This window comes from Condylura cristata, unplaced genomic scaffold, assembly GCF_000260355.1.
Source record: "Condylura cristata isolate star-nosed mole 26May11 unplaced genomic scaffold, ConCri1.0 scaffold00007, whole genome shotgun sequence".
Classification (NCBI taxonomy): Eukaryota; Metazoa; Chordata; class Mammalia; order Eulipotyphla; family Talpidae; genus Condylura; species Condylura cristata.
The window spans coordinates 23,014,041-23,029,155 of NW_004567108.1; the positions used below are offsets into that span (position 1 = coordinate 23,014,041).

General features: G+C 34.9%; 1 protein-coding gene across 2 annotated transcripts in view; it reads left to right on the plus strand.

Annotated features, from left to right (window-relative positions):
* The first annotated feature begins 71 nt into the window (after window positions 1-71).
* The window catches only part of TTC37 (tetratricopeptide repeat domain 37), a 68,359-nt gene continuing 53,315 nt past the window's right edge, over window positions 72-15,115 (plus strand). Inside the window, exons 1-9 of one of the 2 annotated variants that reach the window (XM_012721862.1) lie at window positions 72-91; window positions 3,864-4,010; window positions 5,235-5,325; window positions 8,275-8,418; window positions 9,494-9,585; window positions 10,003-10,078; window positions 11,395-11,535; window positions 13,438-13,536; window positions 13,634-13,742. In XM_012721862.1, coding sequence (XP_012577316.1) covers window positions 5,236-5,325; window positions 8,275-8,418; window positions 9,494-9,585; window positions 10,003-10,078; window positions 11,395-11,535; window positions 13,438-13,536; window positions 13,634-13,742 — 751 coding nt within the window. In that variant the 5' untranslated portion in view covers window positions 72-91; window positions 3,864-4,010; window position 5,235. Of the gene's footprint in view, window positions 92-3,863; window positions 4,011-5,232; window positions 5,326-8,274; window positions 8,419-9,493; window positions 9,586-10,002; window positions 10,079-11,394; window positions 11,536-13,437; window positions 13,537-13,633; window positions 13,743-15,115 lie in introns of those variants that run through there. The other variant, XM_004678127.1, reaches the window with a different exon arrangement.

The following is a 15,115-nucleotide window of genomic DNA, read 5'->3' on the forward strand; positions in this document are numbered from 1 at the left end:
AAATCCAGCAACTTTCTGTCACATGAACAGTACTTGGAAATGCGCATGCGCCATGACTCCAGGCTTGGCATTTGAAGAGCATCTGGCCCAGGTAGGTTCGGGTCGGGGTCCCTTTTGCAAACTTTGGAGCAGGCAAAGTTTGTAGAGATGGTAACAGAAAGCGAAAGGATCAGGGACTAGGGCAGTTGGTTTTGCGCGGAGCAAGTGGGACTGAGTCTTAGGTGTAACTGGGAACTGGGCGCTGATGAGGTGGCGGAGCGTCTGTCACTTAAGTTGAGTAGGGCGGTTCATTGTGGGGCCTCTGGCTGGACAGCCTCAGCTGCTGTATGGGGGACCCCACGAATATGCTATCCCAAGTAAATTTTGAACCTGCCTTATCAGATTGCCCCTCTTTTCCTGTGCTATCATATTGCTCATCTTTTCCTGCGCCGTCAGGATGTATTGTGCTCCGGTGGAGTGAGAAGCAGGGCCTAGGAAGTAAAGTTTCAGATAATGGGCGGACAAAGCTTAGGTGTACTTAAGGGTGATCAAAGGGAAACGGAGTGGGCTCTCAGAGGAAGAAATGTTAGGCAGTGTGACGTGTTCAATTGACGTAAGTTCAGAACACTATTGTTGTACTACAGAAAAATCAGTGGTTCCTCTAGCCGGTTGAACACCTTTGGAGAACTGTGGAAGAGGCAGATTTCTATCCATGCCACTCTCCTTATTTCATTAATATAGTTTCTGGTATATATTTTTTTCACAAACTTAGTTGTGTTAAAATCTGACAGGAAAAGGAGAAGTTGCAGTACATATTTGAAATAAAAAGTAGTCAACCCTTGTATTTGCATTTTGCATAAAATAAATGTAATAGGGAACGGAACAGACCTTATTTAATATTCACCAGGAACTTTTTACGTGCATTATTTCAAGCATTTATGGAGCACTTGCCATGTACTTTACTTGGAATATTTTTGATGATCCTCAGCACCACCGTTTTGTAGGTAGGAAAACAGAATTGGAAAGATTAATTGACTGGCTCAAGGTTACATGTGGAGTGAGTCTGAACTCAAGCTTGAGTATCCTATTTTCTAGCTTTTACAATACTTTCTCTCCTTAAATATAGAATTTTGTGATTTTCCACTGAGCTTAGTCTATTGAGTGAAGAAGCAGAATTTTTAATAGGCAGCCTGCTGAAGATCAATGGGGACATAGAAATATATAACAATAGTCCTGTCCACCAGGAACTCTATAGGGAAGTGAGACTCATGGACATGAAATAATAGTACAACAGGGAAGATAATGGAGGTGGGCTAATGAACACATATGTTTCAAAAATTTGTTTGGACCAATGTTTGTAGAACATTGTCTGATGCAGAGACAATGTTGACTGACATTTAGATTCATAAAAAATATATTTAACTTACCTGTGGCACAGTTCTGATTCTGTGAACTGTATTTATTCACTATGGCATTGTTTCCACAGGACCTGGGTTCTGAGTTCCTGGTCAGGATGATAGAAACACATTTGTTTCTTTTCTTTCCCTTTGACAACATTAGTGGGATCAGATGCGGCCCTGGGATGGATGTTTTAGGGCCCCAGTGGTAGCTTTGGAAGAATACAAGTTTCTGTTGTAGTTCCATATTACATTCAATTTGTCTGTCATCCTTCCTGCCAAGTGAATTGTCAAGTCTGTATCTTTCCCTCTCCAGGGATAGGAAACATCTTTCCATTGAACAGACATTCCACATTTGTCCAGTTTCAGTTATGAAAATTTCTTATTTTTAACTGAAGTCAATCTCCCTCTATTTTAACCATTCATTAGCCCATTTATTTTTACTTTTTATAATCAATTTCTCCTTTTCAACAACCTCACCACCTTCCTTGCCTACCAGTCTCCCCTCCTCCTGCACCTCTAGTCTTCCCTCATTTCCTTAAGTTAGTTATTATATAATTTCAAGCCTCAATAATTTTGATTATTTTTTTCTGGACATACAGCATTTTTACTTATTAGTAAATTAACCTATTACAAAAGATACTTTTGAGAATATATATACATTTTAAAGTGTGAAAATATATATGTGTTGCAATGAGGGTACTGGTTCTGTGTCATGAGTCATCAGTTAAAGATTTGTATGTTCTGACTACTTGCTTTAATGAGATACATAAATCTGTGATTCAGAAATATGTTAGCTGAAAATCTTGGGCTAAGTTTTGATTCTTCATAGTTCTTTTAGTGTTCAAAATACCAGCAGTGATATATTCTTCATTCAGGAAACTGCAGTTAGTCACTATGTGTATGTATGTAACATACACAGACTTATCTTCACTTCTTGATAGGATCTTAACCCTCTATATTGTTAGTAAGAAAATTTCCACTGAGTGAAAAATGTGTAATCCTATTAAAAAAATTAGTTGATATTGAGGAGGAAAAATGGGAGGAGAGGTGTAAGGGATAAGTGTGTGTGGCTGTGGAAGAATATTAAAGACACTTGTAAGAGAGCTAGATTTTTTTTTTTTGAAGTGTTAGAAATGTTTGTTTGAAATCAAAGTGTCCCAAGTAGAGACATTTGCATGGAGTCTTTGGGGTAATAGGTTTTATTACTGTATATGAAAGGAAGTGGGTTTGATGGTACCATGCCCAGTTACCTACTCAATAAAACTTTAAGAAATAAGTGAATGACCCACTCTCTTCTCTACTCCATCACCCAGAGAGGAAGTAGTTTTAGGAGCTAGAATGGAGCAGATTATTTAAAACAACTAGTTAACCTCTAGGAATTTATTCACACACACACACACACACACACACAGAGGGATTTCCTCTGCTACCTAAAAGTAGAACAGTACCATTTGATTGGATTTAGTAAGTTATTCTTTTAGGGCCTGAGAATGCATAGAATTTTGCCTATAAATTAATGCTCATAACATTCCCAGACTCCCAAATAACTTAACAAATCAAACCAAATGGATATTTTCTATTTTTTGATAGTGGGGAAAATTTCTGTGATATCTAGATTTATATATGTTTACTGAAGGTAGAGGAACTCAGTGACTGCATATTGTGCTAAGCATCAAATCAAATGACAAAAGAACAAGGAGAGTAGAGAATTACACTACAACTATTGTTATTACATATGGAGACATTTAAGGGTTTACAGGATAGACTTGGATGCTAAACAAAGAAAGGAGTTTGTCTCTAGAGGTCTTTAAACATAATCTACTTAAAAGCATTTAACACCTTTGTTTTTGATGTACTTAAGTCCATACTTGTCCTTCAGAGTCTTTGTGATTTGGTCTTTTACTATTTAGCTTAACTTTCTTCTATTCTCCAGCTAGTTCTTGGTTCCCTTCAGTGTATGTGTCTCATTGTTTCTCATACATACCAAATGCATTTTTATCATTCTGACTTTGCTAAGCACCTGCCTCTGGTGTAATTTTCTTCACTTCTTCTTAAATTCTTGTTTTCTCTGTCTAGTTCTCTGAATTCCTATTGCATTTCTACTCATTTTCCTTAGTTTAGTATTTGATGCTCTAATGACTCATGTCTTTAAGACTTTTCTAGATTTAGATTGTGTAGAGTAGGATCCACTTTTATATCATATGCATTATATAGTTTGGGAGCTGCATGTAGTGTTAGTTGACTAGTTGACTACATTGTCCAGGTAAGTTTCCACTTACAAGTTGGTGTTAAAAAAGATGCTAGCCTTTATCCTAGAAAAGTTGTGTTTTTGGTTTTACTTGATGTTCTCTTGAAATTGTTTTTGTTGTTTTTAACTTGTACATCTCTTGGTTCTCTTCCCCCCTGGGTTGTCTTCTTTTATTCATTTCTGTTGGTCCAAATCAGTTGTCATCATTACTGATGTTGTCTTCTTTTTTTCTCCAGTTTTATGTACCAAGGGCAACTTGGACATGAGAAAATTTAATGTGAAATACACATTGATATTTGTTGCCCACTTCAATCAAGATTTGTAGACTAAAAAGAAAATCCCTTTGAAGTTTGTACTTTTAAGTTTGTAAAAGATAATTTCAGGTAAGAGAGCAGTTTCTAAAATAAGAGCATATGAAATATGGTGCTTAAATTATGTAATTATTAGAACGAGACAAATGGTTAGGGATTCTGGTTGTTGCTGCAAAGAAATTGATTTTGTGATCTTAAATTTTATATATTATTTCAGCTCTAATATTTTTTAAGTCAAAAGACTTGCTTCTTAAACTTCTTGGATTTTTTAAAAAAGATTTTTTTATTTATGCATACAAGAGATGGGGTACAGGCCAGAGGTGTGTGTGAGAGGATTCACCAGAGACAGAGTGGGGAGCAGAACAGGCAGATTAGCTGAAACACACTGCTGAGGGGAGCAATGGTGAGACTGGAGAGGTCTGCTATACCATGTGGGTTGCTTCCAGGAGGGGGATCAAACACAGGCTTTAGCAGTGAAGTGCTGAAACATAACTGCTAGGCTATCAGGGAAGCCCCAAAATTAATATCCTGATTTACAGAAACTAGTGTTAAAGCAGAATGCTTTCTTAAATGTTTTTATTTTTTTTTTTTAAGATTTATTTATTTATGCATACAGAACTGGGGTACAAGCCAGAGGTGCAGGAAGCCTGAGAGGCTTCACCAGAGATAGAGTGGGGAGCAGAACAGACAGATGGACAAAATACACTGCTGAGGGGAGCAGTGGGTGTGTCAAGAGAGGTCTGCCATGCCATGTGGTTCACCTCCCGGCTTGGGGATCGAACTCGCACTGAAGTGGCTGCAGCTGGCTTGCAGTACTGAGTCCTAACCCATTGTGCCACCAGGGAGGGCCCCAGAGCTCAGTTTTAACAAATGTGCATTGATATATACAATTTGTCAGATTATAGATATCTCAACAACAAAAGAAAAGCAACACTCTTAACAACAAACATGCATAAAAATCCCTGCCTACATGAAACATACATTGGGGGGGGGGGGAGCTTGAAGAATACATAGTAAAAAAGTAAACTATTTTGAAGTTTTGAGAAATGCTTTGAAGGAAAGTAAAGCAAGGGGCTGAGAAAATATTGGGAGTTTGGAAGTGGTTTTTTCAAGGAAGTGACATTTGAATAAAGATCTGAAAAAGTGAGAGAATAAGCTATCTTAGACTTAAGAGTGTTTCAGGTAAAAGGAATGACATGTGACTTTTTCATATGGTTACGTTTGCTTGAACTCTTATAATACCTCTTAGTTAAGTAGGTATTATTGTGGATTTACCAAGGTTTTTTCTTTTGTCAGAATGTCTAGCAAGGAAGTGAAGACTGCTCTCAAAAGTGCTAGAGACGCAATCAGAAACAAAGAATATAAAGAAGCATTGAAACATTGTAAGGTAATTGATATTTTTGTACTCCCACAATAAAAGTACCTTTCAGAAAGCATTTTGAGTTTGTAATATGTGACTCCTTTATTGTGTAAAAATAGCAAAAGTGGTGAGATCATTTAGTAGAGCTATTATAGTATAAACTAGAAAAGTAAACTACTTCTTCCACACTTAATTTTGTCTTTATCAAAGTCAAGTTCTCAAAACCTCTCAAGATTCTTTGGGAGGGTTGTGTTATGGAACACTACTGTATCATTGAGTTTTCATTCTTTTATGTATGTTGACATCTAAATCCTGTTTGGTTTGTGGATAGGAGCAAGATTCTGAAGCTCCTTTCTATGCTAATGGGAATGTATCTGCAGAAATTGAATGGGCAGGACAGTTGTAAATTAGAGATAGGATTGAAGTGAGAGAAGGAGGATCCACAGCTTGAGAGAAGGGTGTTTGATGCTTCTTCTGTCTTAGCAGGGGAGAAGGTCGGTGCAGGTACAGATGCACTCAGGTTGGTGGATTTGGGGTTGGGAAGAAAAGAATGCACCTTTTTGATAACTTCAGCCTTTTTTGGTGAATGAAGTAAGAATTGAGAGTAGAAGAGGTCTTGATAATAGGGTTCAGATGAAAGCAGGCGCAGAACAGTGGGCTTTCCCCGTGGGAAACAAACTTATTTGTATTGAAAGAATTCCCAGTTGGTAGGATTGTAAGGATCACCAGGCTACCTAGTGAATGTCCATGTGAAGTTTCATGTTGTTAAAGTGAAATCATTGAATTTGGGTGTATAGATTCTCTCTTCAAGTTCAGTTTCCAGGGGTGACTAGCTCTGCAGGAGTGGAGGTCATGATAAACAAAGGCTGATATGGGGGGTGGGCAGCCTGTTCAAGCTGGAAGAAGTAGAAGGACAGGGGAGTGGTAGGGACAGTTACCTTCAGCACTCGGCTTGTCTAATTAATTCACACGTGAAACTGTTTTTATACGCAGAACATCACAGCATTCTTCTTTCTGATTAAGATACTAATTCAGCTAAATAGTTCGTTACTTATATTGAAAGCAAAACTAGGGGTCCAGCCAGTGGCAAAATGCGATTACTTATGTGTGGTAACCTAAAATGTTGATTAAGACTAATTTAAATTTTTTTTTAAAAGATTTATTTATTTATTCATACAGAACTGGGGTACAGGCCAGAGGCTCAGGGGCGGTGAGAGGCTTCACCAGAGACAGAGTGGGGAGCAGAACAGGCAGATCGACGAAGTACACTGCTGAGGGAAGCAGCGGGCTGGTCAGGAGAGGTCTGGCTCGCCATGTGGTCTCCTCCGGGGCAGGCGGGAATTGAACTCCTGCGGAAGTGGCTTCAGATTCTCAGTGCTGTGCTTTAACCCGCTGCGCCACCAGGGAGGGCCCTAATTTAAATTTTTAATAAAAAATGTTGTCTTAGTGTATCTACTGATCATTACCTTGTCTACCTGTGTGCCTGGATGAATTGGTACCAGCAAACCTTCATGAAACCTCTGATTGTGCAAATGGGTTTGAAGTTAGGTACTTTTTCCTTCTATTCTTTCAGGGCTTCCTGCCTGCTTTTACAACATTATTTAATTATTTCCTTAGGAATCTTTTTCATAATCTGAAAACCTGCTTATCAGGAAGCTATAGCCACTTACTGATTGCTGTTTGACTATGGTTTTTATCATTTGCTCAGCATTTAGGTGCCAATTTTTGTTCTTCTTTTTGGGAACTCATGCACCAATTAGGCCCCATTGTTTAGAACTTAACTTTGGTTGTTACTTCATTATTGTTGGTTTTTTTAGAGGTGGCATTATTGGAGAGGATAGAACTTGTGTTATAGGTTGGTGATACATTATTAGGTGTGTTATGTGGATGCACATAAACTAAATAATCTCTGGCTTCACTACCAATGAAATGTTCTCATTGCCTCTAGAATATGTTCAACCTTTACAGCTACTTCATTTTTTTTTTATTACAAAGTTTATTTTTACATCATTTTGCACATTTTTTTTTCCATCTTGATTGTAATCCCCGCGGGTTTCCCATCACCAAATCACCCCTGTGCCACCACCATAGTCCCGTGCATTTCCCTCCCTTCCCCCCCCCCCCATTTTTGATCCCATTCCCCACTCCACCCCCACAGAATGTCTCTGGTATATGGTTGTTCATTATTTTTGTTATTTTCTCGCCTGGCCCATTATACTCCTGCTATGAGTGAAACCATCCGGTATTTTTCTTTCTCTTTCTGGCTTATCTCACTAAGCATGATCTTTTCCAGCTCCATCCAAGTTGCTGCAAAAGACATGTGTTTCTCTTTTTTGGTTGTACAGCTACTTCATTTTAACTATTACTTTGTTTTCTTTTACTGGGACATCTTTACTTTCTGTTTCAACAATTTTACCTTAGCAACTAGTTGTCATTTCTGAAAACTGTATCTCTACATATAATTTTTATTCTACATGGCAAGTGTTGTTTAAATATTCATTGTCCCTGTTTATTTTGAAAATATTCAATGCAGTCATATTGGGGCCTACTTTTCTAGCTTATAATTTCAGTGAAAATCTAATACTGGGAAATCTTATCACAGTAAAGAAATACTTAATTGGATAAGATGAAATGGTAGAGAAGTAATTTTGTGAATGGATTAGCGGTAGTGTTTTTGGGTGGTAAAAACAGTATTATTGTTCTTTTATCACAAGGGGTGAAGGAAGGCATCTACTGGATACATCAGGATTACTTGGGCATCTTTTAAAATTTTTTCAACAAGTTAGACCTCTTAAAATCATATCCAATCCAATTCCCTCTCTTCCCAAGGAAACTGAAGACCAGAATGGTTAAGTGATATTCTTCAGATTGCCTTCTTAGTGGTAGATCCACATTTCCTGACTCTGAAGTAGATTTGTTGTTGTTCGTTAATAGTTTCCAAACTTTAGTGACTTCTTCTTTTAATTTTTTAATCAGACAGTGTTAAAACAAGAGAAAAATAACTATAATGCCTGGGTTTTTATTGGTGTTGCTGCAGCCGAGCTAGAACAACCTGATCAGGCCCAGGGTGCCTATAAGAAAGCTGTTGAACTAGAACCAAACCAATTACTTGCTTGGCAGGTATGTAGAATTTTTTTTTTCTCTTTATTATAGGGGCAAGTTGGTTTTTTCTTTTATATATATATATATATAATTTGCAAAATACTGTTATTTTTAAAATAAGCATTTAAACGTCCATTTAACCCACATAGGAAAAGAAATTTAATCCGAAATTTAGTAAAAATAAAATGGTGCAAGCATTGCCATTTAGCTCTACTTAACATGCAGATGTGAGGACTGGAATTGAGACATGACTATATGAATCTCCAAGCAAATTATATGTGCATATGAGAAACTTATAAAAAATATCCATTAGGTTTACCTGAGGAAAATAAATGTATATTAATATGTTTTCTTAAAACAATATAAAAATTTGCAGTTCTTTGAGTACAAGTTAAATTCTTTTTTCTATTTGTGGTCTAAATGTCTTTGAGTTGGCTTCTCCAACCACTTTGTATTTAATGAAATCTTAAAAACTGTGGTTAATTGGAGGTGAGTGATAGGTTCTGAAAAACATGAACCTCTTTATCTCAGGTATATATGGAACATATATGATAGTACCTGGTAAAATACTTAATAGAGACACCTGTACTTATTATATACTGGTTGGTTCAGGATAGCCAATATTTAGTTGAAGCAAACATAAGACTACTTGGAATTTTTTGTTTTATTGTATTTTATGAACATTTTGTGGGTCATGTGACATCTTAGGAGTTAAGAATATATAGTCATCATTTAAGGTATTTTAAGTTATTATCTAATTTTTGGGTAATATATCATCAGCTGTGATCACTTTTTTTGTTATTGTGAAACACGTAAAAATATATTTTCAAAAGAGATATAATAAACCCCTCTATATTTCTCACCTAGTTTTAGTCAAAATTCATTTATGGCCAATATTTTTTGTCTATGCTTTCTCCAAGGTGCTCTTCCTATCTCAAATTATTTAGAGGAAAATCCCAGACTTATTACTTCATTTTGTATCATAATGATCTTTATCATAATAATCTTTGTAGATCTTTACTTCTTTAGCAAAATAAACATAGAACATAAGATGTTTTTGGAAGACTAAATCTCTATTACCTCTTTTTTTTAGGGGTTAGCAAGCTTATATGAGAAATGTAATCAGATAGATTCTAAGGATGACTTACCTGGCGTTTACCAAAAACTCCTGGATCTTTATGAAAGGTAATCAATGTGTGAGGAAAGTCCAATTTCTTTAAAAACTTGAATTAGAATAAATGGAATTAAAATTATGTAGAAATAGTCCAAATAATTACTGGAAATTGGAAGTATTTTTCTTTCATAGTGTTGTGATAGGAACTGTTGATTATGATAGAAATAGATGAGAACATTAATAGAAGAATGACTAATTTGGGAACTTTGAAATTATTTCCAGTCAATATCATAGAAGATAATATTTCTTAAAACATTTGTTTTTAATGAGATGCTTACTTTATAAAGTTTTACCAAAGTATACAAGAGATGTTCTAATTTAAGATAATACTTTAAAATATCACTGTGATATTTTAATTTTAGTGTCTTAAGTTCTTGATAGTTTTTATGAATCAGATTCCAAATCTTTTATTTCTTCTTCCTTCTAAGTGTTGACAAACAGAAGTGGTGTGATGTCTGTAAGAAGCTTGTGGATCTATATTACCAGGAAAAGAAACACATAGAGGTTGGTTGATGACTTGCTCACACAGTTGACTTCTTTCTTTGTTTTCTTTGTTTTTTTGTTTTTTTTTTGAGATCTATTTATTTTTTTATTTTTTATTTATTTTTTAAATTTATTTTATGCTTATAGAACTGAGGTACAGACCATAGGTGCAAGGGGTGAGAGGATTCACCAGAGACAGAGTAGGGAGCAGAACAGGCAGATGTACTGAAATACACTGCTGAGGGGAGCCGTGGGTGGGTCAGAAGAGGTCTGCCGCACCATGTGGGTCAGCTCCCTGGCTGGGGATTGCACTAGTGCTGCAGTGGCTACAATGGCTTCATAGTGCTGCACTTTAACCTGTTGAGCCACCAGGGAGGGGCCCTAGTTGATTTTTTTTTTCTTTTTCCAAAAGTTTATTTTTACATCATTTTGCACATTTTTTTTTCCATCTAGATTGTAATCCCCGCGGGTTTCCCATCACCAAATCACCCGTGTGCCACCACCATAGTCCCATGCATTTCCCTCTCTCTCCCCCCCCATTTTTGATCCCATTCCCCACTCCACCCCCACAGAATGTCTCTGATATATGGTTGTTCATTATTTTTGATATTTTCTCGCCTGGTCCATTATACTCCTGCTATGAGTGAAACCATCCGGTATTTTTCTTTCTCTTTCTGGCTTATCTCACTAAGCATGATCTTTTCCAGCTCCATCCAAGTTGCTGCAAAAGACATGTGTTTCTCTTTTTTGGTTGCTGAGTAATATTCCATTGTGTATATGTACCACATCTTTTTTATCCAGTCATCTACTTTTGGGCATTTGGGCTGCTCCTAGTTGATTTCTTTTAAGGAAATTATTTTTGGAAGAAAGCATCCTTTGATTGAAGAAAAATTAAAAGGAAAAAAACAACTATAATGTAGTTTAAGAACATAGGGTGATAATACAAATTATGGTGTTTTGAAAACTGTAAATTAGAATTCAAATTTCTGTTAACCTAATTGCCAAACATTGTTGAAACTGAGTAAGGATAAAGGAAATAAGCAAAAACATTATGTATAGAACATAATGATTCCTTTGTGGTGTCTTCATCACTGATAATGTATGTCATGGACCCTGGAACATGTCATTATTCCTGCATCTGTTGTTGTTCCTCAGTCACATTTCTGATGTGTTATATACATCAGATCAGTTTATTACTTACAGAGTTCATAATTAATAGAGTTCTGTGCCTTTGCTCTTTGTATTAGTAGATAAAAAACTTCTTATTTGCAGATTTTATACTTTTATTGGTTTTTTTAGTATTTAAGATGGAATAACCAGTTAAGTCTCCTTGGTAGGTGGCCCGGACTTGGCACAAATTGATAAAGACACGGCAGGAGGAAGGTGCAGACAACCAAGAACTTCATCAGTTGTGGAGGAAATTGACTCAGCTGCTGGCTGAGAGTACTGCAGATCAGAATAATGAGACCCAGCAATTGGTATTGATCTGTTTATTTCCCACATTTTTATCTTGAAAATTGGTTCTTTAACTGAATTTAGAAAGTGGAAACATTATTATATATAGAAAAATACTATAATGTATGTCAGACTAGATATTTTATAAATTTCAATTTTAAATTCAGAGAGCCTTTCCTGATAAAATCAGAATTATTAGCCTGTAATCTTATACTAAATCTGAACAGTCTGGGATTGATATTCAAAATATCAGAATTTTATTCCCTTATACTGATAAAAATCTATAGTAAGTCAGTTACTTAGTCACTATGGTTATAAAGGAAGCTATGGTTTTGGCTTTCATGAAATTGCTATAATTTCTTAGATATATATCTTAAAACTGGTTCATTTTATCAACTCAGTAGTAAATTACTTTAAAGTTTAACAGTTCATTTACAGTATTATATCTAAGGTATTTATATGTAGCATATAGAATACTTATACCCAGAAATATTATTTTTAATGTTGAATTTTAAACTAATTGAAAAGAATTTTAAACTATTGAAAAGCATTGGTTTTTGAAGCATAATTGAAAATGCTTTCTTTTTTTGGTTTTATTTTGGTAATTTCAAAAATAAAGTTATTAGCTATTGAAAATTAAGCAACTAGAGAACCCTATATATTCTATGTTTCTTTACATGTCTCTTTGCTCAGTCATTAATTTGTTTCTTTATTCATAAAATACTTACTGAGGACTTATGACATATTGGGTAGTATTTTAAGTGCTGGGAGTAATAAGTGAGATAAAGTGGCATTTTTCTGTGGGTAGTTTAACTGTATGTAGATTTAGTTGTGGAAAATATTGAACAATGCAAAAATTTAGGTAACTTACTAATTTCCCTTAAACAATATTTTCATATGATTTCATTTCCTTGATTACCTGATTATCAATACTGCATTCCTACATGAAAAAGAACTAAATATACTTAGTGTTTTAAGAATTGATTTCTCACTATTAAACATAGGATAAAAGGATTTTGGGTGAGGAGTTTTTTCACTTAGAATACTATTGATAACTAATGTCTTGTATTCAGAAAAAAATTTATCACCTATTTTTCATGTGCATTCATTTTGTCATTCCTTAAGTTAGACTGTTTGTTTTCATTCCCTGAGTTAGACTTTGCCAAAATCATAAGCTAAGTCAGAGAGCAGAAAAAGTTTACTGGTTTCTCTACAGATATCATATCTTATTTTGTAAAGAAAATTTGAGGCAGTATTCTGTGTTTTGAATTTTGATTATAAAATCATGAAAACCATAAGCATGTAGAATTTATAGCCAAATGAACGGTATCCCCTAAAAAGCTTGCTTTGGATCTACTATTGCATTTCTGCTTAAAACATAGATGGGGAGGCTCTTTTGGAATTTTCTTCAAAGTTAATTAATAACACTGTGTTAGACAAGTGATTTCATTATAGTTCAGTCATATCTTTTTTTCTTTTGTCAAAAGTATAACTTCATAAATATATTTTTTAATTTGGAAGATTTGCTGTGTTTGTAGATATTGCAAAGAACATGCTGATGATTTCAGAAAAGATATTTTAAGAATGATCTTAGCAGTAGCAGCTACTCTGACAGATGAGACTCTACCTCTTTCTTTAGCTACTTTGTAGCAGGCAGTAAGCACTTGTGAGAATATTGAGTTAAATAAATGTTTTGTTTAAGATTAAATTAGTGTTGCTATTTTATAGTTATTTCTTATTACTTCAATGTAGTCTGTTGGCCATTTGAAGTTAGAATTTACTCCAACACTCTGGGTATTAAAATAACACTTGCAGTTATTTAAGATTGTAGTTTATATAAGACAGTCTTATATGTTTCAGCTATTTATTGTACTTATCATTTGAATATACTACAGATGAAAGCTTTTTAGTTTTTTTTGTTTCAGCTTCTTAGTGCTTTTGAAAATGCTCTGGACTTATCAGATAAGATTCCTAGTGACGATCACCAAATACTTTATAAACACTTCATTCAGTGTCTGTCCAAAGTAAGTTGATTTTTAACTTCTTATGTAACTTAAAGTTAAGTAGGAAAATTATCAGTTTAGTTTACTGCTAAATTTATTTTACTTTTATATTTTCAAGTTTCCTCTTGAAACTGCTAGGCTGAAGAAAGCCTGTGAAGGAATGATAAACATCTATCCCACTGTACAGTATCCATTAGAAGTGCTTTGTTTGCATTTAATTGAAGCAGGTAATTTCTTCATTATTATATTGTGTGTTTTAGAGGTGGATGAGCTTGTGGGAGTGATGTTGGTATCAATCAGAAGTTTTTTAGTGCTTACCATGTATAAAATATTATTTCAGGATTCTGCACATAAAAAAGTACAATATATAAATTCCATGTACGTGAAAGGCCAGTAAAAACAAGAAACTGTAGTGATATAGCGCAACCATAAGTTAACTAAGTTGATTATTCCTCAGTGAAATATTTTGAAGATGGGAATGGAGCAAGGGCTTGAATTTTCCTTTGAAGTTAGATGAATAGGATGAGGTGAAAGATAATTGGAGAGGTGTGGACCTATGTGCAATTTTTAGGAATAGTAAAATAGCTTTATTTGCTAAGTGAAAGGAGTACATATGAAATGTTTTAATTAAATGGGTTGCACTCTGTTACTTAGGACCATGAAAGTCATGCAAAGATTTTGTGAAAGATTAGTATTCTCAGCACTGATCTTCTGTCATATGTCACAAGTACAGTCTCATAAATGCTTTAATATTATAAAGTCTTGTCTGCAGAGTTTAGCATGTGAATTCACTATTTGACAAAATGCTTCAGAAGAGGTAGCAATGGGATTGTTATGCTGATTGATTATAGAGTATATTGGCTTATGAAAAAAAGTTTTTTGAAGAGGATTTGGAGCTGGGTATTTTGCACGTTAAATAGAAGTATATCTGCTGGCACAGGAGTGGGAAGATAGGTATTTACATTTATGGGCTAGCAAGGAAGAGCCTCTCCCTGCTAAATCATTGGTTGTCAGAATTTGTGAAATGGAACAGTTTAGACTTTTCTCAGGAAAAGCGTTATTCTTAGGTGGAAGTTTGTTAGTTAACACAGGAAACAGTAGAAGCTGTGCTTGATAATTTCCTTCTTTTCAGTGTTCCTTTAAACCAAACTTTGTATGTATTAAGAACTGAAAATCTATAAGGTCTCTGAAGACTGACTTATCCTCCCCCAGAATACTTGAGTTTCTACAGATTCACAGCAGATAATCAGTGGGTTGTCTTCCATGGGGGACAAATATATTTCATTCTTCTTTGTCCTCCTTTGCGTGTCAAGTTTTGAAGATTCATTTTCAGAATGACTCAATTTATAAAGTTTCACATAACAAGTTGTCATCTGATGAAAAGTTATTTTATGTCAAATGACCTTTTTGATTAATTGTTGGAATGGGGGAAGGTTGGTTGGCTTGTTTCTTCAAATCCAAACAGAAAAGATTTTGTTTTAGAAATACTAGAAAAATCTAGGTGAAAGTATAAGAAGGAAGAGCATACTGCCTAGCCCCCACTTTTCTTATTTAAAAGAAAAATTCTATAATAATGATCATTTTCTTTAGAATGTTAGAA